This window comes from Hippocampus guttulatus, chromosome 11, assembly GCF_054856545.1.
Source record: "Hippocampus guttulatus isolate MCC_2025c chromosome 11, RoL_Hgut_1.0, whole genome shotgun sequence".
NCBI lineage: Eukaryota > Metazoa > Chordata > Actinopteri > Syngnathiformes > Syngnathidae > Hippocampus > Hippocampus guttulatus.
The window spans coordinates 12,625,422-12,652,633 of NC_141271.1; the positions used below are offsets into that span (position 1 = coordinate 12,625,422).

At 41.2% G+C, this 27,212-nt stretch overlaps 2 protein-coding genes across 9 annotated transcripts in view; one reads left to right on the top strand and one right to left on the bottom strand.

The window, feature by feature from the left end:
- The window catches only part of LOC147198116 (rho GTPase-activating protein 6), a 31,683-nt gene extending 15,177 nt beyond the window's left edge, over window positions 1-16,506 (bottom strand). For 2 of the 7 annotated variants that reach the window (XM_086124275.1, XM_086124277.1), the window contains exon 1: window positions 7,770-8,036. In XM_086124275.1, the coding sequence (XP_085980401.1) occupies window positions 7,770-7,910 (141 nt within the window). In that variant the 5' untranslated portion in view covers window positions 7,911-8,036. Of the gene's footprint in view, window positions 1-3,992; window positions 4,150-7,769; window positions 8,039-15,743 lie in introns of those variants that run through there. The other 5 variants (XM_086124281.1, XM_086124279.1, XM_086124280.1 and 2 more) reach the window with 4 other exon arrangements.
- Window positions 16,507-18,580: 2,074 nt separating this feature from the next.
- The window catches only part of LOC147198117 (FERM and PDZ domain-containing protein 4-like), a 36,341-nt gene continuing 27,709 nt past the window's right edge, over window positions 18,581-27,212 (top strand). The window contains exon 1 of one of the 2 annotated variants that reach the window (XM_086124427.1): window positions 18,581-18,850. In XM_086124427.1, coding sequence (XP_085980553.1) covers window positions 18,807-18,850 — 44 coding nt within the window. In that variant the 5' untranslated portion in view covers window positions 18,581-18,806. Of the gene's footprint in view, window positions 18,851-24,906; window positions 25,031-27,212 lie in introns of those variants that run through there. The other variant, XM_086124428.1, reaches the window with a different exon arrangement.

Sequence of the window (27,212 nt, forward strand, 5' to 3'; positions counted from 1 at the left end):
TATTAAGACTGACTATCTTTGAACAAACTTTTTGGAGCCCAAGGAAACGGAGGTACAGCATTTGTACACAGGGAATCTTGGTACGGGTCAAATATACCAAAATTTGGCGTGAACTCAAGGAATCATGAAAATCTACTTTTTACTGCTTGTACCCAAATAGTAGGGTCTTGGGTGTGCCTGCCCACCTATCAAGAAAGACATTTAACAACCAAGAAAATGTTCTCTTCCTCGAAAGGAAATGCATCTGTGATCGAGCAGTTCTGCACTGAAAAATAGTTTGATAACTCAACAGAGCGACAAACCCGCTAACACCGAGTTGGTGCTCCCTTTGTCGGATTCCCGAGGTACGCCACAAGTCGTCATGGTGACGAAAGCTGCGCAAGCAATTGCATGAGACAGGCAGAACCTGCCGCCAAAACTGAGTCATTTGAACCGTAGTGTGACTTGTAGATGTTAAGTGTGCTGCAATCTTAATCCTTTGTGTATTTTGAAAAAAGTCAGAGACCTGTGATTAGGAAACTGTTGCGGGGAAATTGCATCATAAAGCTGCAAGTCTACAATTCAACAACATCCTCGGGATGAGCGGATTACAAAATGGATGGATGGAAGTATTGTGGTTTCTGAAGGCCAAATCATTAAACATCTCTTGTTGATTTGTATTTCTTTTTTTAACCATAACCACCACTTGCCTAACCCTCAACAATTCTTGACCCTGCGAAGTTATAATTATTCATCACACACTATGAAGAGCTTGAAAAGGTAGATGATAGTCTGCGAACCTGACGACGGCATGAATCATTTTCCTGCGTCACGCACCGGCTGAAGACATTTTACTCAAACGGAAGTGTGTTCACAGAAGCGTACCTCTTAAAACACACATTCACAGTTGTGAGTGCAAACGTCAACGTTTGAATACAAAAGCGCCACATGTTAAAAAAAAAAAAGGCAAAGGTGGTGATTCGACGCCAACGACGGCTTCAATAATCTGAAGCACAATCCTCAAACTTGTCGAGCATCACCGTGCTGCAGATTATGGCTGCCTTGATCCATCCAGCGCAAGTCAAGATAATCATATGAGCTGTGTTCCAAAGAGGCTTAGTCGCTCATTATCAGGATAAGGCTTACATTAAAGTGGCTCGCTTCCATTAAATGAGAATTAGGTTCAAGCTACAGTCGCAGGGATCGCCGACAACACAACCCGCTGGCAATATTATTATGAGACTGTTGCCAAAGCAAAGCTTCTGCGATGACCACAATACACATACAGTCAGTCAACGACTGTTTATCCAGTAAGTGAAAATCCACAACACAGACACGCATTTTTACAGATTTAAACCAAATACAACTCACCCCCCCCCCAAAGTGCTCCCCTGACCTGCACACTTTTAAACTTATGAAAACACATTTCTTGAACACATTGTCAACATTTTTGAACGCACACGTGCAAAATTGCAACTATTAAATGCAAAGCCATGACTGTAGATATTGTACAGGTAGACTAGAGTCTGTATGTTTGAAACAGGATGTGCTTTTGAGAGGCGGGGCCTCCTGGGGAGTAACGTCAGCGAGTCTACGTGCGGGTGTCTGGGCGTGAGCTGTGGCCGAGAGCAGCGTGTGTGATCAATTTGTCTGTGTTTTATGATTCAATAAATGAGTAACTCTGGCTCACCTTTCCTCCATTTTTTTTAAGCCGACACTGATTCCGATGTTGGCAGAGTAAAATTTCAACAACCGATTAATTGTCCTATTATTAAAAAATATATATTTAACAATTTTTAAAAAAAAACTACACCAGCAAGAAACATTGACAAAAACCAAAACACATCTCCAATGGTATCGGTTGAAATCTTGCATTGCATCTCATTCGGTTGTGCAAGTTTAATATTTGGGTTGGAAAGTGTTGCGCAAGTCCTTTCTTTGACTCAATTTGACATCACGCTCCACGCATGGAAGCACCTGTGATGCAAGAGCAAGAAAGTTTCCCGCAGGTGTTGTCAGGAGCACTTCTACCTTTTTTCATTCAAGGTCAATCATGTCTGAAGTGTTAGCTTACAAATCCGACTTCTCAATGAACTCTTACTTCTTCATGTTGAACTTGACTTCCACACATCACTACATATGTGTGCCTCTTTTTCTGCCATTAGGCAAAACAATTACAAACGCTCTCAGTAGAGTGCAAAACTTTACTAGGGTAGAAATGTTAATTAAAAAGGAAAGGTTTAACAGGAGAACGTGTTGATTTGGCTCAGTGAGTTTCTGCGATCTGCAGCATCTACGCTGAAAAGAACAAGACAGCAGATGGTGAAGCTACAAATAAACATGCATCCGTCCATTGATTTGCTATGCTGCGTATTTTGTTCAGAGTGCATGAAGACAAACAACCATTCACACTATTATTCACATCACCAATGAGGCAGAACTGAAATATATAATCAGAGTACAGCGGAAGAAGTCAGATGACTTGACCGTATCATTTTTGAGGATGAGAAAACCATGCATCCAAGTAAACAAGAATGAATACATCTGATGTTTGTCATAGGACAAAGGAGATTCTAAAGATTAGGACTGAAAACATGTGCAAAGACAATGAACTAAACACTAAGTTGCCCCACCCCCCGTGTACAAACCTGAAAGGCTTTGGTCAGGTACAAATGCAATGTGCAGTTAGTTGGTACAGTACACCATTGCGCATGTCACGCGAAAAAGGCGAAAACAGCGAAGGGTGGTGAGTGGGGCTTTCATATAACAACATAATAATAATTTAAAACATTTACATCTGGCTTGTGGACAAGGGCTTTACGCTGCTGCGGCCAATTTAGAGCGTGACGGCCCAGTGGGATATTTTCCAGACACCCAAAGCTTTGGGCAGATATATTTTCGCAGCGCAACCATGTCATTATTTGTACACATCAGAAAAATACTCAAGGCAGTGGTCTCCATTTTTCATTGTCGTAGTATTAGATTAGCAATTGAAAGTTGAGTGTGGCATGTTTTCAGCGCATTCAGCAAACATGAGCGTAGAGTTTGATTTTTCTTGACATGAAGTCTCATTTAATACACATGGGGATATTTTAAATAATTCAAATATGGCAGGGTTTCTAACAACACAACACTCCTCTCTGTGCTTTGTGAAGTTTAGAATATATATTTACCGTATTTTCCACACTAAAAGGCGCACTGGATTATGAGGCGCACCCTTAACGATTGGCCTATTTTGTAATTTTTTTCATACATTGGGCGCACCGCATTATAAGACGCAATCTACAATGCATCCACTAGATAGAGCTTTGGACATTTGCTGTGTAAACTAAAATAATAAACTCATGGGAGCTTGATTCTTTCCAACTTCCATCAATGATCCGTTGAAACACATTTATCTATGTATTGGGATTCACTGAGATGGTGTCTCAGCAGCCAACATACGACAGTGCAGGTAATTGTATTCCACTGACCACGAGCTGGTGCACCTTTCCTTGTCTAAAAGAGAGCACTTAACCCCAATTAAAAGGCTTTGTTGGGATGCAAAGCTTTTCTTGGAACACAATGACAGGAAAGCTTGGAGGCAGTTTATACAATATGGACAGATCGAAGCATGCGATAATACTGAAGAAACACACTTGAATTGCATTCAGAAGGGTGGTGAGTGGTCCCCAGTGCTCAGGAAGCCATTCAATGGAGCTTGACTTTGATTTCCTTTTCCCTGCATATAAATCTCATTTAGGGTGGTTTTTAACTCTTTCACAAAAATAGTTTCCTTTTCTTTTTTTCAGTAAAAAAATGCTGAATTAATATTATTCACTTGGGAGCTCAAATACACAACTCTTTCGTGACATTCTAGAACCCCCCCCCCCCCAGAAAGATAATTAATAATACTAAATTAATTACTTTGGAACTTTGACCTGTACCTGGATGCACTCTACATTTACTCCACCGTACCAACAGAACAGAAACTGTAGAAGCGCAAATAACTGAGACAAACATTAGAGACTTACATGATACGTAGCGCTTCGTTTCAAACGACGTTCCCCCATTTCGACGACTCCAGCCTGCAACGTTTTCATGAATCATTTTGACACCTCATGACTTAAAACTAAACTTCCCACCACAATACGTAGCGGAGTCATCCTGTTCTCAGTAATGGTCCAAACTCTTGACAGGGGAAGTGCGGTACGTTCACTGACCGATTTGAGAGCTCCATCGCAGGAGGACTTTAACAAAAGAGTGATAATAATAATTTAAAACGAGACTTAAGCGGAATAAATCTAGCGACTCAATTTACTGTCAAATCTTAATTAACGCGTTTTCATCGTTCTGATTATTTTTTTCACAGTGAACCTTTACTTCATCCGTGGATTGGCGGGGCTGCAAACGCATCAATTCCCATGAGCCTCCGCTCCGGTTACTATGGAGATGAAGCAAGCGTGAGTTAGACCCGGAAGAGAGAGAGAGAGAGAGAGAGAGAGAGAGAGAGAGAGAGAGAGAGAGAGAGAGAGAGAGAGAGAGAGAATCAAAATCTAATAATATTGCCCAATTTAGACATTTAACAATTCGTTTTTGTTGCTTGAAGTTTGAAAAAAATATATGTCATTGGGGTAAGCACTTTAGCATATGTAGCCAGGTTTTATGGAGTATTGGTCATTGTGGGTCTAATACATACACAATACCTCTGTAAAGGTGAATCGTTTGATCTTACCCAGAGAGCAAACTGTAAGAGTACAGTGAAATCCTAATAAATCCATGACGGGTAATACACGCACCCACTGGCAGGTTAACCCTGTTATGCCCTCACTTTCAAAGCAGACACTGTGATCTGGATACAGTTCCCGGCTGTCATTTTAACGGCCTGTGACTTGACACGCTGCAGATAATAAGCTCTTGGGAACAAACGCAAGATTTGAATGACCTGATTATGACCTCTGTACTTACATGTATCCATTCACCCTCTGCCTCAGGAGTAGTTGCCATAGCAATGCATTGGTAAATTGGAGGCTTAATTCCGCGCCATGCAAAAAAAAAAGGGCAGTCGACCGTGGGAAGAAATATGGTCCTGCAGGAAAGCGAAGCCACGGATCAAGACGTACTGGCCCACTACGGGAAGCTAGGGCTGTTCTCATATAAACCAGATGACTCTTCTTTTGTTCTAGCTCAGGCGACTGAACCCTCCAGCTAGTAAGCACAAGACCATCCATTACATGGGTGCAATGCATTTCTCTGACACTTTGCCTATGAAATCCTCCTTTTAGTCACACAGCAACATGACAGTGGCATGACACATCACATGGTATGGCCTAAATTCAAACTATGTTATTCTTTTGGAGTTCAAAAAAGACATCCAACTTGTTCAAACAATCTTCCCATGGAAATTAAATGATTCAGTTCCAGAGTCAGTTATCAGAATCATCATCTCCCAGAACAGTACTGGCAATCTTTTTGGTAACGTAACTTCTTTTTGCATTACGTTTGTACTCACTGAGGTCATAGGTGAGCTAGAGACTTTCACTGCTAACTTTAACATCCAAAACTGGTCATTAACTACTCGTGGGGCACATTAATAAAAACAAGTGTACACATATTTTATATGCTTGATAAGAATGTAAAAACATTACTTTAAAATGCACTTTATATTATTTACAATGTCGGCCTCATGTTTTTGAAGTTCGGGGGTTTCCTGTGTAGCATGTTCCCTCTGTGCTTCCCTGAGTTTTCTTCCAAAAATGTACATGTTCAGTCAATTGAAGAGACTAATTTGTCCGCGAATGTTGAATGATTTTTTTTTTTTGTGTGTGTGCCCGGCTTGGCTTGCAACCAGTCCAGGTGTCTTGGCCAAAGTCATCTGGGAAAGGCTCCAACTTGAACCTAGTGAGTATCAGCGATATGGAAAATGAGTGAAAACCAAACTGTCGTTGAGAACATCTATAAGACGTTTTCTGTAGTATTCATCCATTTCATTAGGATTACGTAAGCGCACCGACTCTGTCCCTCTTGCTGACGATTATAAGATGGTCCAGATATCTGGTTTTCATTACAAGCCTATTTATAATGTCAAGGTTCCATTGCACAAAATAAACAGTGTTACCATGAGGACTGGCTGTGCCGAACAAACAGTCTTAAATTATATGCGTGTTACTGCCACAGCAGATTTAGCTCTAATGAAAAGAGGCGCTTGTGTCCATTGCGCCGGATTATAAATCAAAGTTTGTTGTTTAGTGTTTTTCCCACCCATTTCCGTTGCGGTTAAAAAAAAAATACAGAGCAAGAACAAAAGTAGTGTATTATTCTGACACTATAATATCATATACAATGTTGAACTGAAGTTGTTTATGCAACTGCCAATTAAAGTACAGTCCTTCCTTTTTATGTGCGTGTAAACAAAGAAATCAGCAATCAAAGGGTTAACTTTTTTTTTGTCAGAAATGATTTTGACATGAGAAGGCCGTTCTGAGTTACATCCAGCTAAATAGTTGCAAAATGTGTCAGCGTGTTCCCATGCTGTCACACCCCTTTTTGACAAACACCCTCAACACATGGTTTGAATCCGTCTCTCCTGACGTAAACCAGGTCTGCTCTATTGTGAAAATGCAGACATGTTGCAATGCCTTGACTGGGAAAAAAATCTTTTTTCATGGGACATGTAGTGCTTTTTATACTCTTTATATGATATGAATTCCCCACTGCTGATAGTTATTACTGGTTGCATTATCCGTGATAAGTCATCACGTACCATGCTACGGCCAAATCTTGTTTGCGTTCATGCACTGTGAAAACAACAACAACAACAAAAACTTGGGTGAACTAACAGCCTTTGATAAAGTTTTAAGTTGGGCACTTAAACAAAGTGTTTTAATGAATAAGAGTTTTCAGAACTGCTGTCCCTTGTTTTGCTCCCCAACTTCAAAATATAAGTAAAAACAGCTCAGCAAATCACTCTGGAGGAAACAATTAGCTTGCTTTGTTGTGCTAACCAATATTGTTCCCATAAAGATCAATCATGTGTATTTTAAAGTTGTTCCAACTTAAATTAGTTTTATCCCCCCAAAATACAAGTTGTGTTTTTAATAGTGCATCTGTGTGTGTGCAAAGTGCTGTTTATTGTTTATATGTTTTTAATTCCAACCACATTTATTGATTTGCTGTAGTTTTTTTTTTGCCACATATAATGCTGCTGACTATTCTTACTGCTGTTCATATTCAGTTCCGTGTATCTCCTCTCCCTTAATTCATAAAGTTGTCGCTCCACTGCTGAGTTAACAAAATGATGGTGTTTATCCCAGTACGGTGTAAATAAAGACTACAGTGAATCATGGACACTTGTTTGCTGCATACAGTACAATGTTGTTGACTATTCTTGCTGCTGTGCGCCAATAAATGTGCAGCTTGGATACATACAATCGTGCTGGCCACGCTAACTTTTGAAGACATACAATGCTACAACCTATTCTTGCTAGCGATGAATGAACTGATATACTGTAATATTATTATTCATGTCAAGTTGCCTAGTGTAAATACAAATGTACAACATGCTTCCATATCATAATTTAACTAATACATTCAATTATCCAACAAAACCCTAATTGTATTCTATTCATCCCCTCTGAAGATTATAAGAAGCCTCGTTTGTGGTCCCTGAGGGACTTCCCCCATCACTTGTGGAATTCCAAATCAGTCATTTGTTTTCAACCTGTTTTCTATTCATGCAGCATGAACAGAAACATATAATTCCATTAGTTTAACAAAAAAGTTCAAGTTATAGCTTGAGTGAGGTGTCTGACCTGGTAGGATGTGCTCTCCGCTCCATAGTGCCTCATCAGTGCCGGGTCCAGGCTCCTGGTCTGCCTCAGTCCACGTTTGGAGATGGTCCTGGGGCTGATGGAGCAGGAGAAAACACTGCTCAGGAGTCCCTGAGCTGACATGTTGGTCTTAAACAATCACCAAGCCAGCAACAGCACAGAAGACGTGGGCTTCATCTCAGCCACAAGTCCAAACGGAGCCCGAAGAGACGATCAACCACTCATCAGCCTGCATGGGATTACGAAAGAGTCCCCCTCCTCTGCACATGCACTCACACACACACCCCCACAGAGTCTGACTCAGGACCTGAGGCGGAACTTTTTTCCTCCCCCCCCTAAAGATTTGCAGATAAACAAAGCTCATCCGTCATTTCATCCCAATTATTTACCCTGACAAAGTGCAATGACAAATTGCAAAAGCTGGCACCAACTACACAAGTATTCCGAATTGCAAAGCCCTTGCTGTATGTGTATTGACCACTTGTCCATATACAGTAGTGCAGCCCAGTTTTGACACTAAGTACCACCTAAAAAAAGGATCGTGAGCCACTGTAACATTATCCATGCACTTGGGACATTAACACTGCGCTTAAATGCAGGAGAAAATGCATCACTTCAATAATGATGCGAACGAAATGTTTTGCACAAAAAAAAACTGTTTTTCAAGATAAAATCCAAATATTTGGAATTTAAAAGTAAATTCAAAGTTGTGAGTGGTTTTTCTCATTGAGTACCACATTGGACAGATTCAGAAGTCAAACAATTTGGAGTTTCAACACACATTTTGGGAAGGAAAACATTTATTAAACATGACAATTAATATTCTCATTCCATTGAGCATGAAAGCAAAAGCATATCAGCATTAGTTAAATGCTCCCCTTTCTTTGTATCAATTTGAGAAAAAAAAATTTAATCGACCAAATTTGGACATACGAGGTTTCCGCCCAATGGTGACAATACATTCTTTGTGTGGTGTTTTGCAATAATGACTATAAAGCCATGGAAAACAAAATATGAGACTCCCCTTGTCTCTTTAGTTTCCTGTTCATTTTAAATGTCTAGTGCAACTAAAGTTTGGTTTGTTTGGACCAATATATTAATGGCAACAAAAACAGTGCATAAAAATTGAGACATTTTACATGAGTGCTCTTGAAAATAATCAAATTCACTTCACAGGTTCTTACATCAATAGCTTTAGCATTGGCTGCCAAACAGGGTGCTTTTAGGCATTACATGCTTTCTTTTATGTAAATTAGTCACTTGATCAACTTTTAGTGGCACCAGACACTAAAATGAACTACAAATGAAATCATAATTTCACATGTACCTGTGACGAGAAAGCAAAGTGTAGAGAGTCTCTGTCGATTAAACACACCTTTGTATAGTCAATCTTTGCGAACAGCCTTTCAAATATATCCTCCCTTTTTTTTAAAAAAGATTTCATGACAATCCCTTTCTTCATTGATAAATATGCCATATTTTTGTGGTTCAAAAAATTAAAAAAAAATAGATTACATCACATCATATGTGCAGCCTCAAAACATAATACATGGTTGCAAATTTTCCGCACCGGTCCATGTGCGGTGCTCATTCATTGTTGCTGCTGGATGGTCATTTTTTTGTGATGGTCCATTTTACAGTAGTTGCTTTCTGTTGAGTGATTGTGTGTATGGTGGGCTTGCTCTATACACATTACATGAAAGAAGCGTGTGACGGACATCACAACATAAAGGGAAAGAGATTTATTGTCTTAATATGAGTCAACTTCTTTTAAAACGTGACAAGTTTACATTCAGTGTAGGTTTATGGTGTTAAATATGTACAAATAAGACATGCTAATCACAAGACCAAGGTATTGCTGTTGCCATTTTTTCCTGGGGATGTTCGCTACCACTTTTGTTCAGACCTATAGCAGTACGGGTATTCACTCTTTGAGTACTCACCCATCATGAACAAAGACCTTTCTTTCTGACTCAGATGATTCTCTGATGTGTCACATTACCGCAATATAAGACAACTACTGCTGAGGAGGACTTACTTGATGTCAGACTTTTTTTGCCTTAAGTAAGTATCGGTGACTGGTATCGGCAGTCACCAAGAGCACCCGATACCGAGGGCCTCATGGCATCCAGCCTTCCATTTTCTGAACCGCTTATCCTCACAACGGTTGCGGGCATGCTGGAGCCTATCCCAGCTGTCTTCGGGCAGTATACGGGGTAGTCCCTCAACCAGTTGCGAAGCCAATCGCAGGGGCCTAGTACCGAATTATTAATTTCTGGTATCAGTGTTTGCTTATCACTGGTTTTTTTCTTTTTCTACAGGAAAATTGTTTCAGAAACCAAGGTTTCACCCAGATGATTTAAAATACTAAAACCATTATTCCATACTTATTTGGATACAAACACTGTGTGCCAAGAGAATAACAGTTCCGGTTCAGATTGCAATATTTGTGTTGATTTGACTTGGAAATACTGTTTTTCATGAAATGAACCCATCGGTACTGTAAGTGCTGTACTTCATCAGCAGTATGTGAATTTCGCAGTTTGACTTTCTCCCAATTAGGTCTCGACATGCCTTGAGTGTTATTAGCCACTCAGCATGACAGGAATGTTAGACAGACTTCCACTGGTATACATTCCCACTCCTCTTTGGGCTGCACTGAATTTTTTTTTCTCTCTCTCTCCCCCACATTCCCTGTGGTTTGCAGGGCGCTCCAGATCCCTGGCATGCGATGCCCAGGGAACACAGTCTTCCTGTGGGAGCCTCGGGGAAAGGACCTGTGTGATAACGTGACATGTGAACCGACGCTGTATGGCCGCGATAAGGGTCCATCAGATACACGCGGGTCCACCAAACAGACAGGGGAAGTGGTGATAAGAGGTCGGCTTTGTGTTTGATCCACTTATTTGGCGGTGGCCATGTTGAGGACTCGCAGCAGATTCTCACTGCACTTCCCACTGTGTCACTTATCAAGAGGGATAAGTGCAGCTCTGACTGCTGCTATTAGGAATACAAAGAAAGGACATAAATAATAATAAGAATGATAACCCCCAATAATATAATGAGGTTTTCTGCTTGTCATAACAGTTGGACTCCAGTATCATGAAGGATAATGTAACATTGTTGGCAGCCTGCTTTTGGATTCTTCCTAATGAGTGTATTAGGAAGAATCTTTGTATTTTTATGTATCCGGGAGGCTGTGTCTCCCTTTTTTAACTGGCAACATCTAATGCCAAACATTGTGCAGTGGAAATAAAATGAAAACAACATGACTATGCTTTTATAGCTTGTCATATTAAGGTCGTTTTGTCTGGGTGGTTGTGTGTCACACGCTGTTGAATTCTCGCTCTTTTTTTTTTTGTCATCACAGCAGTTTCTTTTGAAAATGGGTTAAAGGAATAATACCACTAGATGGTGCTAATACACTATCTTGAAAGTCAATACGGTTCAGTACATGAATTGTGAAGTCCAATCGGCTGACAGGTGGTGGCCCAAAAGTCGGACCCCCCAAATTTTTTTTATAAAAGAGTGTGTCAGTGCCAGCAAGAAAGCCATAACAAGAACATGGTTTAAAACTGACCAGCCAACAAAGAACCTATGGCTGGAAATAGTGGGAGAAATATTTGAGTTGGAAAGATTCATATACATATTAAGGGTCCAAGTAGGGAAGTTTAAAACGAGATGGGAAAAATGGGAGGAGTACAAAAACAAATGAATGAGGGAATGACACCACAAATCGGGAGAGGTCACTATAGATTACGGATATAAATCCAACAAAAGGGACACTTGTCACTGTTGATCACAATATTCTGCTACTTTTATTTGTATGTGTGTTGTTTTCTTTCTTTTTCTTTTTTTTCTTTTTCCCCAAATATGTTTGTACATCATTTGTTGTTTCCTATGTTAAAGGGCCGTCACAGCCATACATGGACGTTATTGTGGAAACTAAACACGGGTGGAAATGTACGACGTCCTCTGTTATTCATATGTTCAGATTTGTATGGTCCTATGTATGGTTGAAATAATAAAGATGCTAGTTACAAAAAAAAAGAGTGTGTCAGAAATGTTCCAGGACCAGCATCCCGAAACATCCAAACCACAATCCAAAATATTTCATGTAATCCTGCAAGGATTCTCCTGTCGTCTTAATGTTGAAATGAAATTGGGAAAGAGGTGGGGAAAAAACGAAAAACAAGGTGCTATGTTGAGTGAATTGGAAAGTTCCTTGAGCGGGGCAAGGTTCTTCTCGGTAGGCAAGGAACTGTCCGGTGCTCAGAGCGTTGTGAGCAGGTGTGTTGCCATTGTGAAGCAGCCACAATTTGTCTTGGCACAAAACTATTGTTGTTGATCATCTGAACCACATTAAGTGGGAAAACTCTTTGTCGTTTGGGTTTGGCACGGGGACCTTTTTTACACACTTTGTATATCATTTTGAATAATTAATGGGCATTCTTTTAAAATGTGTTTGTATTTCACTTCTTAAATATCTCTATTTTTTTTAAACATACGGTGTGTTGATAATTGATTTATATTTGATATTTTCTCTCACGATCATGAATTATTAATCTATTCATCAATTTGTATGTATCCACTCATTCAACCAATATGCGAGACGCTTATCCTCGCGCCTGTGACCCTTGTGAGGATAAAGTGGCTCGGATAATGGATGGATGGATTAAATTTCTTTGCCAGGGTAAAAAAGAAAAAGAAAAAAAGTTGCCTTTTGAGTTGCAGATCACATGCGGTGTTATGTATAGGCCACTTGTGTATGCGCTAAATTAAGGCGCTAAATTAAGCACAGACTTAGGGCAAGCAGCCAAGCATGGCATCAAAGTGCAGTGAACCATCACAAACAAGCGTTGCAAAATGAACACACAAAGTACCACAGAGAGAATGTAAGCAAATGGCTTTGTGGAACGTTGCATTCGTCTCTGTTGGCATCCATTTTTGACCTTTTGAAGAATACCTACACAATTCAAAAGCGTCATCACTGACACCGACACCGCATTTCCAGCAGATGGTACTGTTTGGAATTCAGAAAGAAGAGTGTTCGTCCTCCAGCAGATGTGTGAACACGTTGCACGGCCATATTCAGTCGAGTGGAGCTATTTTACATCATTTCTTCTCCCCCCGCCATCTCTTATATTTCCTATCACATCACATACCCAATAATGGGGTTGAGTAATGGAGGGAGGAAAATGCAATCTCATTGCCAGACAAACACTTGATGAAACCCCTTTTGAAGCAGCAGTGCATGCGTCAGTGCAGCGCCACGCCATCTTGTGTTTCAAGTGAGCTCGGTGGCCGCAAAGTATTGATTTCTCATTTTTCTCCATATCCCCTTGCCGCTGATAGAATTTACTCCAGGCTATCAATGTTTCAAGGAGGCCTCTACCCCTCCCTTTGCACATCAAGCACACACACAGAGAGTGGTAGCCTTCTTGTGCAATAGCTGCAGTTGTTCATATCTGTATGAGCAGAAGACATGGATGTTAATGGAGATGCAAATGACCAAAATGGCATACTGGACAACAACCTGGAGACGCGGAGGTACGTTGGATGATTCATATTTGGGGGTCAAATTATTGTCTTACTTGTAAGAACCTATATGCCAAATCAAAGTAAAACCCTTAAGATGGTCGATTCTGCTCTTTTCCACCTTTTAAGGTTAGTCCAAAAGCTTGTCCAAAAGTTTTCAATCAATGACACCATTTGGCATTGTGAATACTTTGTTGATTTTTACCAGTTCCAGTTGATGTCAAACTTAACGTAAACTAAGAGAATTGTATATGTAAGGTAAGCACATAGCTTTGCCTTAGTCCGCTTAACTTTATACGAACAATGCACAATGTCATTTAAGAGTTAATGAATATCATCAGTGATGCGATGTTATAACCCTTTGCAGTGACTGATATTAGTACACAAATGGTGGAGCAACGTATATAGACAGATAGTTAACAGTAGTCACAGGCATACAATATACATTTTTTTTTATCCTTTGCAAAGAATAAATAACAATACTGCAGCTTTGATGAGCTGTGACCATCTACACAAATATGTCTAAGTGAAGTCGAAAGAGCAGCACAATCTTCTTGTGAGGATAAAGCGGATCAGAAAATGGATCGATGGATGGATCAAAATAACTAGATACTGTTATTTTTTCCCGGCGCAATCGGTTGTCTTGCACAAAAATGACCATTCAAGGATGCACAAAACTGCTAAACAGTAGACCAACATTAAGTGCAAGAAATAATGTTATAAATGTATCTCACTCAAAGTTTTAATATTATTGAGGAACAATGTGTCTTCGAATGTTAATGGAACGCATCCGTGAAGTGACACGCAGGTGCCCAAAATCACCCACCCCCCATACTTTATGTAGAATGCAGACAAAAAATTGACGTGTGGGTCGGATGATTGCGACCTGAGCATCCAGAGAGCAGTGACATTGCATGCAAATTCGATTTATATCCACATATGAAAGAAGCTTGGGTCTGATTTGAAAAAAAAAAATCGTGGTCCTGTTCACATTGCCTGTTGTGTTGAGCAGTTGTCAGAAGCATTTCATACGTCGCACCAGATCTACAAATTCAACTGCGGAATGCCATGTTACTGTGTGAAAGTTGCAAAGATATCCCATTTCACGGGGCTTTGAGTCAAAAGCGAATGAATAACAACTCTGATGCACCAATTTTGTGTTGAAAAGAGGCCAGTGTTTGCAAACTGACCTATTTTGGACTGTTTAATGGCTACTTTCCATTTTGATCAACTAATCCGTGACATTACAAATCAAGCTTGACTCGGAGCCCGGCCTGAAGCGGCGCGCGGCGTCTGAGTTTGAGCGTTGGCCCGATGACCTTCGCAAGCTTTACACGGGCACATTGATTTTTTTCTCCTACATTACAGCTAATGGTTGGACGCTGTGAATCCTATCTTCCCAGGGGGCAGCAGCAAAGGGGAGGGGCCTGTGCAGCCGTGTTGACACTGATTTGAGGAATGTGATATCCTGTGATCTCATTGACTGAAATTGACCGCCTCCTGTGCATTTCCAGTCTACGGATCGAGCATATTTTTCCAGCTATTCAAGGGTTGTTTTGATGCCTGCTGAAATAAGTGCCAACCTTTGATTTAAGGGGCAAACACTGTAGTCTTTGTTGCAATCTGTTAATTGATTACTAACTCATTAAGCAATGATTAATGACCTATTCGGCATACTTTGTTTGCCCACAAAAAAAAAAAAAAGATATGTGCAGTCCCCAAATAATGCAAATCACATCCCAGCTTTTTCGAACACGACCGCAACCTTTAAGTGAGGGCCAAACAGAAACACTCTCTTTATTAAGATGAGGGTTTTTTTTCTGCTACCGCGCTCATCATTTTATGCAAATCAGTGCATCTGCTGCTCGCTGTACATCATAAAATAATGAAAGCGAGAGAAAAAAACCCCCTGTCTTTTCACTGCTCAAATCTTTGCTGATAGTCTGAAAATACTTTTGTGTGGCACTTCACCGCCCCACCAGCACACAAGTGGAATTAATCAGCACCTTTTGTTTGTTTGTTTGCTTTATCTGTTTACAGCACGGGTCTATTTGCAAGGATTTAACAGCGGAACCTTTAGCATCTGTTCCAGGATGCTGTTAAAGCTCCTGTATTCACAGTAAAATGAAACGTTGCAATCGTGTCAGGTTAAGCGACTGTACAGGAAATATTTGGAGCAATATATCGACAGTCAAAAAGTAAGACAACCACTGTTCAATAAAATACAAAACCAAAGCAGCACGGTAGCCGAAGGGTTGGCACGGCAAAATTCAGCTATGAGTTTCCAGGTGTGGAGTTAGCATGTCATACAAGTGTAAAAATAAGTTAATCGAGGCATAGTAAAGCAACATGATAATGAAAATAATCATCAGCGACCTAGTGGTATAAAATGCAAGTATATGAAATGAATTTACTCACAGTTTGATGACGTGAGATGACAGTGTCGCATTTACGGAAGCGAGGGAGAGGTTTCCTCATGGTAGTCCATAAAAGAAAAGAAAAATAAGTTAATCACTCTCTCTATATTTAGTTATTTGCCTTGGAGGTAAATCTTTTTACACTGAACACTGAACACAGTTCCCTTTCCAAAGTATATCCTGAAAGGGGAACTCGAGTCAAAAATGCTCTGAGCGAGAATATGTGTGCCCCTACTAGTCTAAACGCTGTATTCAGATTAATATTGCGCTCACGGAATAAGCATTAAGATTAGGCAACCGGTTTTCGTCCATATTGGGGTAGACAGTTGTTTTCTTCAGCACCCCGCCCCACCTTCTGTTGACTAAACTTGACGTCAAAGTGCTCTCGGGCTTGTATTGTGAAAGTCATGAGACCAAAGTCAGAAAGCAGGTGAGCCGTGAATCTCCAAAAGGGATCAAAACAAAAAGCAAAACTTGGATTAAAATTTATTCAAACTGGAAATCGTATTTTTTTAGTAGGAAAAAAAAATCTGAGATTTTATTTTAAGGGCATATTGTCCAGCCCCAACTACTCACTCAGTGTAATAATTTCCATTTTTTTGTCATATAGTTCCCATTGCACTTATTCTTCTTTGCCATCACTTGGGCACTTTTGCAGCTAAAGAAACCAAAATACTTGATGTGCTACTCTTTTAGACCAAAATGATACACTGACATCTCGTGAAAGTACTTATTTAGGTCTATTTTTCACAAAAATGTGGTATGTTTCCGAATGGTTTGACATTTCGAATTTGGAGGCACGACTATACACTATAAATTAATTTCACCTCAGCACCGCCGTCACTCAAGCCATTAGAGAATTTTGCCAAGAGGGCTTGCAGCATGACATTGTCGCGAAGAAAAACGAACGAGCCACCCGCCCGCCATACACAACAAGCAGCCCATTAAAGCAGACGAGTCTCATAACACACGCGCCGGCCTTATTATCCTCATTTTCAACTGTCGCCGTGATGACCCCGAGACAACATGTTAAATGCGGTTCTTAGTCATGTACAATTGGCACAAGAACGAGTGCGCAGCCTCTGTTCTTTCTCCGAATGCTGTGACCTGTATGTCACAAAAAAGCAGGCCACTGATGCAGTGTGTAGTGGCCCTGAGGCGGGTGCCGGGCCCCGTGATTGGATGGATTCATGTGATGGATTTTGCTCACAGGAAAAGGTCTGCTTTTGTCTGGTTTACACTTTTGACCATATGCTCACGCGCGACTACTGCATAAATAGCACGTGAACTGTGAAAACGGTTGCAATTCATGGAACCGTAATCACGTGTGATACGTCCAAGGAGTAAATTGTGAAATTGCATGCAGAAATAATCATAACAATTATTTCATCCAAAATGAGGAATTTAATACAACCTCTTCTTTTTTTGAAGTGGTTATATTATTAACTTTTTCTGGAAAATTACACATTTTTCTTGTGATATGAAAAAGTGCAATATTTTGATTGAACTCTTATAATATTATGAGATTAGCCTCGTAAAAGAAGGACTTTTTACTGACCTAATTCTCATATCATGGTTTGATGTTTGGAAAATTGTGACGTTTGGGGGACAACATTTTTATTGTAATCATATCCCAACTTCAATAATGTAATGACTGTTGTAAAAAAAAAAGAGGAATATATCTCATACAATTATGATATCATGATTGCAATTCTCCAACTTCATCACATGAAATTAAAATGCTTTTCCTCTCACAAGATTATGATTATTTCAAAATGTGACATTCTTACTCCACCCAAAAATATGATGGGTCTTGTAAAAGTAGGCCTCGTTTTCCTCTCAAAATTAAGATTGTTCTAAAATGACATTAAAAACGTAAAATAAAGTGATGTAATATTTACCTTTAGTAGTGTTACCACTAAAATGAGAAAATTTAAATTCTCACACACTCTCAAAGATCATCACTTTCATTAAGTTCTTGTGAAAAAGCCCCGCCCCCTCACATATCGACCACTTCCTTCTCATAAAACAACCACCACGGTTCTCACTAGTCCATATTTCTCTTCAGTGTATGCCCTTATATTATTTCTGCACAAGCATACAAAAAAAACAAAAGAAAATGCCATCCTCTTGGAGTTACGAGCTGAACTTTCAGCTCTTGAAAGGCTTCTGCGTCAACGTGTCGGGGCTGTGTTACGCAAGCAACTCCATTTGCTCGCAGCGGCAAAGACGCGCGCCTTTGTTAATAACTAATGGAAGACCGTGTCCGCCAATCCTGCATGGCCGACTGCGTGGAATAAAACAGTGTAAACAGGAAACAATGTTAAAACACCATGAGGAGAATGCCTTCAAACGTAGAGTTAAAACGATCAAATGTGGATGGGGGTAAAAAAATAATAAAATAAATGTTAGGTTAAAATCCAGTTCGGTGGTTTATATAGGAATTAGTCTTGGCTCGTTTAAGGTTGACAGTTGGCAGGCAGATAATGATAGAGTTGGATTATGTTTTCACCTTAATTTTAAGCTCTCCTGCCTGTAACACATGCCATCGTTAAAAGCCCCCCATACCGGGATCGGATTCTTCTGTCATCTATTGCGAATCGCTGTGCAGAAAGAACGTAAATAACGCCTTTGCGGTCGTTCCTCCACTAAAGTGCGTCACTTCCCTGTCGGCGGCCTAGTGGAGCGCAGGTGAATTTTGCCCAAACAATATGCTCATCTAGGCAGCGAAGCGACGCCCCATTGGAGTCCAGCTGTTCGCCATTGATCCCTCTGTTTTCTGATGCACTGGCCTGGAATGTGATGTTAGCTCGCTCTCCTCCCCGGGGGGCACGGGGCCAGTCGCTCGGACGGGGCCACTGTGCGCAATCACAAGGGATCGGGGCTCAGTCAGACAAGAAAGGAAAAGTCCAAATAAAAGCAAGAGGGCAAACTTTGCTGAGTCGGAAGCGGGAGTGCGGCAGAGAGTGTTTCAATGTGCCGAGGGGAGAGGGGGGTGGGGTTCTAAATGCCTTGACGGGAAACGCTGGGAAGGAGCACCCGCGCCGAGAACCTGTCAGCAACAATGAACACGGACGACAACGAACTCGGCATCTTCACTGTCATTCAGTGAGTAGGCCCCCGGTGGCTCTTGTGTTGTCTCGTGATATAACTCAAGTCACCGGCTCACGCTAGACGCTTGCTGTTGCACGATGTTGTTGGAAATTCTCCAAAGTAACGCCAGTGTTGCATTAGGACGATAGTGGAATAAGACGCAATTATTGTTGTGATTATGAATATTGCGATACCGATATGAATACGAGGTTTAACATGCACCTGGAGAAATGACATTTGCTCATTTCATGATGGATCTCTCTATGGTGATGTTATCATTATCCTCATCATCATCATTACTCAGTGATTAGTATGGCGTATGGAGCCAATCTGGCTTCAGATAAGTAAAAGTACAGGTAGCGGCGGGTTCAAATTTGGGGCCGTGCAGATAAAAAGGAGGAACAGACTTCTTCAGTCAAGTCGCTGCGTGCAGCCTGAGGCTACGACGTCCGTGCCTCGCATAGATAACTTCGGAAATGTGTACTGTAGTGGGTGTTTGTTGTTTGGATTAAAACACTACACTACATGCTGGGGGAAACTTGACATGACGTAAAAAGGACCAAACTTGGCCCGCCAGTGACCCGCGTTCCAAATACAGTTTTATTACGGATGAATTTAAAAGCAGGTGCAGAGAAAATGACTACTCATCCAGGAAACAGTTCATCACTGCCATCTTTAATCTTACTCCCTAAAAGCCATTTAATTCACTGAATACATCAGCAAAAATTATCATCGCATGAGTAAATTGCAATACTTTTGGCGCTACGGTAGCAGACAGATGTCGGAAAATCACAAGATATCCTCTTCTCTGTCAATTCGACCGCAAAAGTACAACAAGTGAGCGAGCTATTTTGGATCATGGCTAGCTTGTGAGGAAATGTGGACTTTTGTGCACTTTGTTTATGCAAATGGAATAAGCTGCCAACAGAATGGAGGTCAGCCTCGAGTGTCAATGTTTTAAAATCTTGGTTAAAAAAAATGCAACAAAAACTTCACTGATAGGCAATATTTAATATCATTTAAAAGCATAGATGAGTTAATTAGGTTGAGAAAGGGTCAAATGAGCGCTGCAAAGTTGCCAATAATGCTTACTCGCATATATTCGGTAAAAGTGATGCAACAGCAACAATATTCGGCAATGCAAGAAACAACAAAATGTTTATCAAACGCATCTTCCGCAGTCCAAGGCTGTGTCGATTCCCAAATGATGCCAATGCTCCGATGCGTCAAAGTAAACATTCCTGCCCTTGTTGTCCAGCGCATTTTGAAATTCATGCAGAATGGCTGCACTCTGCTTATTTTCAGCTTTTAGAGGTGTGCGGTTATCCCAAGGCAGGGGCTTGCAACATTTATGCACTGTTGGGTTTTTAAGTGACCAAGTGTTCCCAAACGACTGAATTCGGCTGAATCGAAAGTAAATCAGAGGGTAGAGTGCGGGGGCAGTGGGATTGGATGTGTAAAGCTTCAGCCATATTCTCTTTAGATCACGCTGCCGTCTGACCTTAATATCCGCTGCCACTCACGTTGGCTTCGGGCCCGCAAGGCCGAATGGGCAAACACAACTGACCAGAATACGCTGAGTCTTTCCAAAGCGACCGCCAAAGGACACTGTTGCTATATTTAAAGCAGATCGGGCCTCATCTCTTCATTCACTGGGTTCATCCCTTATACTGTGCTCTAGCAAATACATAAGACTGCTTTTTTTGTCCCACAACAATCTGGGACATTGTAAAAATATAAATGAAAACATTTTAAAAAGAAAGAAAAAGGTGCCTGGTCTTTTTCATTAGCGTTGCCTTTGTGATGCTGGCCAGAAAAAAATAAATAAAACAAAACAAAATTTGAGACTGACCCCGAGTCATACGGACAACATTCTTTATTGGGCGCATCAGTTGCAGCAAAGGCTTACAAGTTGTGGCATTTTTAATAGAGGAGGGTTGCCTCTTGACTTGAGGGAGGCAGCAACAAATTGTGGCTCGAAAATCACCCGCTAGCATCCACGTTTTTTTTGTTTTGTGATTACTTGTGGTTAGTTCATCCATTCCTATCTGACGTTTTTATTGATTTATGCTTATTATTCTTCCAAGCACCCAGCATAGATTTGCTGTAATTACACAGCTGGGAGGAATAACTTAGGGCATGCTATTATTATACTGCGGTACACAAAAATGCTAACGGTTGTGAGCCAAGCATATGAATTTTGGGGGAGATTTGAGCTTCTTGATTGAAATTAAATTACGACCCCGTATCTGTCAACATGATCCGCACGCATGCATTGACGTAACTCAAAACATTCATTAAAAATGTTTAGTTTTTCTTCTGTCTTTGATTGACTAGCGACCAGTTCAGGGTGTATGCTAGCCCTCCTTGAGCTCCAAGTCAGATGGGATCGAGCTCAGATGCTACTCTAGAAGAGGGAGAGAAAATGCAATTGAACTCTTGTGGTTGATATTGCACGATAAAGCCCTCTGAGGAGGTTGTGATGCCTACGGTTTTCAGAAATTTCCTGTTAGCACTGGCAGCTGTGACCAATTCAGTAAAAATGGCAAATAAATCGTTTAGGACCATCAATGGAACAACAGGTTTGGTTAACATGTGACCTCAAGAAATTGTTTTTGTTGGAGTTGGACTTTTGTGATTGTAATTAAACTTCTGCTAAGTAAACTTGGCAACAATCAGAATTTTTTTTAATAAAGCCTGACAATGGCTACGAATTTAATGGAAATGAGGACAACAAAATGGGTGACTTCACATAGATTTCCAGACAGAGGTTCATGACACTTTTCGGTGCCTCCTGTCATGAGACACCTCAAGTCAAGTACAACTTTATTGTCAAATGTGCTGTATGTGTACAGCACAGATGAAATTCCCTCCCTCTTAAACAGACAACAAGAGGAGCCGCTGCGGGTGCCCGCGCCACCATCAAAAGAACACTTAATATAAAATGACAAAATAATACAACACAAAACATAAAACAGACAGGCGTGCCACCTTAACGACTTTTCCTTCATTCACTCTGTTGTTTGAAGCAGTAATAGATGAAAGAGGAGCGAAGCAAAGTGTCCTTTTCACCAGTGGATCAAAGACGTCATGCTGCAATGTGCACACGTCTGCTACAAGCTAAGCCTGAAAGCAACAAGAAGCTGTAGCATCCATTAACGAAAAAAAGATTGGCTCTCTTCTCCTGTCCCGTGTAAATCCGCTTCAATTCCAAGCCGCGACTCCCAGTTCCACATACGCATCGGCACTCTGCGCTGACGCTCCTTTCTACTCATCGTTGGCTCCCCAAGCCATGCATCCATCCAGCCTGTTTGATTTTGTGTCCATCAGACAAACTGGTGGAGGGGTCAAATGTTTTTCTTACTTTCCAAGGTTGCACTCTTGAATGAGTAGAAGAGGGCCTTCTCACTACACGCTATCCTCAGTACACTATTCACTTTACTGGCTCAACATACAATATGGGAGAGAATGAGTCATGCACAGGTGTTGTAAAAGCAATGCCACGTTTGGGTTGCTTATCTGAATAGTGCGAGATTATCTCAGGGTGCATCGCCAGCCAATCACAAGGTGTATCTGTACAATCAAGCAGTCACGCTCAAACTCACACCACTGGTGAATTCGGTGTCTTCAATGAATTGAACATTTTCTTGGGGTGTGGGTGGAAGTGGTAGTACCCGAAAAACAGCAACAAAAAAAAAAAAAGCGTAACAGGCAAGTTCCCCACAGGTGGGCGAGACCGAAAATTGTGAGGAGAGCACGCTAATCCACTGTACCTGGATGAAACATGAGTTTTCAAAAATGCAATGGTTTGTCGATGGATTCGCTCCAGTTTTCTACAATCAGGCTGCATTTGTTTATACCTGTCCACAGTATAAAACTTCATTTTTACCTGAGCAAATTTATTGCCAACATTAATTAGCTGCCCACAGCGGAGCAGATGCTCTCAGTCGACAGATATTTGATGTTAGCGCTTTCTGGCAGAGTACTTCCTTTTCGGCAGAAATGCTGCTTTCATCAAAAATAAAAATAAAAATGAAATGGTCAGCGGCACATGAAGAAATATCAGCCCGACTTGGATCACAAACGAGCCTAATTGGCTCTTGGCGGGCTTTGACAGTGGTGCCCCGGCCGATGGGTTTGATTTATGAAGGCTTATTTTTTTTCTTTGACGAACAGACCCGCAATGATTCTTCATCAAAATTTAAAGCATGTTTTTTTTTTCAACCAAATGTAGGTTGAAACCTGTGGATTCCTTTTTATTTATTTATTTTTTTGACTTGGCTCACTGTTATTTCCTTTGACTCCGTGATTTGATTCATGGCATTCTTACATTCAAATGTGCTATTCGGCAGTAAGACAACTTCAGCATCAGTCCGCCTTTCCTCCACCAACCGTTGTTGTTACCGCGCCTTTGGTGTCCTTAGGGCTTGAACTTGAGCTCTGAACACTGAGCAAATAACTGACAAATAACTGCTCAAATCATACGATGCAGAGTGTCTGCTGGAGTAGTTTCATTCAAAATCCATCGACAAATAATTAGGGAAACCATCGCTTTGCCGTTAGCGTTCTTTTCAACATTAGCGTTCTTCCTCTTCATTTGCCTGACTCTACGCAACAGTTTAAATTGCACATGACTACGAACTACCCAGCCAAAGTGGAAGAGCATAAGTACAAACAAACTGCATGCTCAACCCAAAGCAAATTAGAAAGTCAAGTCAACCATATTATGGAGATCACTGGGAAATGAAGAAATGTTCAATGAAAGTGCAGTTGAACGGCAACTCACAAACACCAAAAGTTGTGCAGATTGCAATTTCAGAAGTGAAAACACTGAGGAAATTGCCCGAGACAGAAAGAAAAAACCCCACTAATGAGTGAAGTGCCCACACAGCTGCAACTTGACTCTTCATACTAATGCTAATCCTCTATCAGTTTATTTGTTGGGACTTCAACTGGGCTGTAAAACTCTTCAAAATAGACACACGTGTCTGCTGTTAAAATTGAGTTGAGCATAATGAACAAGATTACTATCAAGACTCTCGTTGCAAGAATTCATCTGATTGCCATATAACTGGTCGGTAGCGCCCAAATGATTTTTGTTTCCTCCGGTACGCTTCATGACCGCTGACTAAAATGTTTGCCCCGATTGGGTTTTAGTCTTAAATGTTAAAAGCCGGATGTGGAAGGTACTTCTGGAACATGACGTACACTTTGATTATGAGGGCTTCTCATTTGTAAGGAGACTGTGTTGTATTTTATGCTCTCAGTGTGTTTCTGTTTGGTTTTTCTTTTTCTAATGACTTAATTAGCTTCACGGAATATATTTTGAGCAGCACTAGTGCTTTGCACAACTCAGGTTCAAGGTTCTCATCTCGACGCCAGCCCTTTTTCTGGATATCAGGAACGCAAAGTGTTCTGCGTGATATTGTGATATGACGGAGAGGAGCTTTAACAGTTTTGAAAGGTCAGCATCGTAAACGCAGACCCCAGTTATCATGTGCAGCGGTGAGGAGGTGGGCTGGGGTTGGGGGGGGGGTCTACATTCTCTCCAGCTGTTGCTTTTTCCAGCAACAATATACACTGCGTCCCCCCCTTCATGGCTGTGCGACTGATTGATGACGCCCGCCTTTGGGGACTTCTGCATAACCGGCTCCATCCTTTAGATGGAATTCTCGTGGCTCTTATGCACTCCCTTTCACATTCCTCCATCCCTGAACCTCGCTCGTTCCCTCCCTCCATCCTCTCTCTCTCTCTCTCTCGCTCTCTCTCTGTTTTTCTCTCTTTCCCTGCCTCCGTCCAAAGCTGTTGTTACTGCGCGGCTCCCGCACATAATTCCTCGGCGATGGAAATTAAATGAAGGTGGCTTAACACAGGCATGCTTTGAAGGATCGAACCAGCGGGTGGAAGCTCCACACACAGATCCTTTTGCATGCGCTGTAGTGGATTTGCGAGGCGGGGACACAGCAATCACTCAGCCATGCAGAAGCCCAGACAACAGGAATAATCTCTCCACCTGACTTGTGGAAGCTTCACTTTTTCTTTTTGGAGGTGTGGGGGGGGGGGGGGGGGTTGAATTATTTATTCCTCCGCTGTCAAAGACGTTGTTCGGACAATGGAGCACAAGTGAAGCACTTGGCACATTTATTGCCTTGACATGGACGTGTTCAGCTTTGTGAAGATGCCAAAGCTGTCAGGGTGAGTCTGCTGCTACTGCTGATGCTGATGATGCTGTATGTGCCTGCGCCTGTCACTAGATCCAACGTGTGACCACCGGCGTCATTTTAGACAGAGAAATAACAATAATTTAAAAAAAAATTAGAATTGCATATTTTAATAGTCGCCCAGAGGGAAAAGTGATGATCGAATGATGTGATGAATTATGAGTGGGAATGGATGCAAGAGCTGATGCAGCTCAGGTAGCTCAAATCCTCGGCATGCAAGTTAATACATGTGGTAAACTATTAAGCTCCACATTATTATTCATGTCCTGACCCAATATTGAGTTAAAGTGCATTTTCCTACTTTGAATGAGTAGCTATCATTTGGAACGGACACAAGGAAGTGGCAAAAAGATACCGTGAGAAAGGACGGCTTGGGAACCGACGGCCCGTGGGCATTTGGCCTGCAATTCCATTTTAAAACCAAACAAAAACATCTGAGGAAAACTATATAAAAACATGTGCTAAAATATTTAACACATTTTTTCTATGGTAAGAAACATTCGTTCAACTTCTAGGAATCGATTTGATGAACTCAACTAGCATCCTCAAAAAGTATGTATCCTGAAAAACAAATGTATCCCAGGTCTGAAGGACGCTTGCCCGAGAATAAACAGGAAGTTATAAAACGTGTTGGCCAATTCCAAAGGCTTGTACTCAAACCAACTTCAAAGGAATCACACTTAACAGAATGTCCAGTTTGTGGACATTATGTATTTGTAATTGCTTTTCTCTTGCTTTGTTTTTACCCCTGCTGTGCTTTCCATTGCAAATGAGAATGTGTTCTTTCCCTGGATGAATAAAAGTCAAGTAGATCAAATAAATAATTCAGCCAAATTAGTCCTACTCAGGGATATTAGACAGATGACCCATGAGGAGAAATTGTGAGTTCACAGTGTACAAGTGGGATGTGGGTGGCGCTGATTTGCCATGCAACGCGAAATTTAAATGATTAGAGCTTATTACGGAACTGTATGATTGCAACAAGTACTGGATGGGGCACACCGCGATTGTACTTTTTTTTCTCCTTTTATATACTGTACCTTTTACATGTGATGTTTATGAAGCATCATGATCAGCGTCAGTAAAACAGGCCAAAAATCCACAGCTAATGTTTTGATAAGTCAAAATTGAATAGTTTTGAGTTAATTCATTCCAAATGCTGTACGGTATTACAATTAAAGATAATCACGCAAATTCATATTCTGGAATTGAAACAGTCAGTAGTAAGTTACCACATGGTGAACCATTTCCCACAAGAGAGGACCAATATTCCAAATGCTTTGAATGTCACTGGCAAAAGCAAACAAGCAACTCCGGTGAATTATCGCAATGCCTCGCTTCAGACTGAGTCAGGGTGGTTTGCATTTTTCGAGCCTGTCTTGTGGAAGAACGCTGACTTCCCATAAACGGGCTTCAAAATATAGTTGAACTGCATCATGGCCACTTGTCGCACTACTTCTCGTGTGCGTTGTTTTGCATCTTTCTTTCAACGCGACGCGTCTTCGTGGCATGGTGTTTACAAAGCGTCTCCCAGCGGACCCCCGTCGTCACTGCAGACTGTCAGCGTTAATAAGGGCCACACGGCACTCTTCCCCGCAACGGCAACATTTCTTATTTTGGTTTTGGTTTTTTCTTACCCCCCAATCCTCCTTGAGCTGCCAACTAGAATTTAAGTCGCAGAAAGATGTTTAGCTCAGGTTGATGGAGCATTTAATGGGCAATGGTCTGCATTTATTCCACACGTCTACATCTAAAACAGTTTGGTTTTCCTGTTGGGTGATCCTTTGTGATAGGTGCTGTGGATAATTCCTTCTTTTTTTGTTTGTTTGTTTGTTTGCCAAACAAAAAAAAAAAGAGGGTCAGTTAGATTTTTCCGTGGATTGTAATGTATTTCTGTCGTGTCACATGTCACAACGAAATCACTCGGACGGCTTGCGTTTGCCAGTGTACATCACCTGATGTAAATGAAGTCTGTTTCGCCACATCATAAGAAACATGTTCACGAACACGTGTTCGTGCGATCCGTTCCCCCACACCGTTTGTGTAACCGCAAATCACTGGTGCGGACACGTATTGATTATCCTGAATGTTAGTCAGCATACACGAGGGCGAAAAGGCTCTGTCGTTCAGAGCAGAATCTCAGAGGAGGAGGAGCA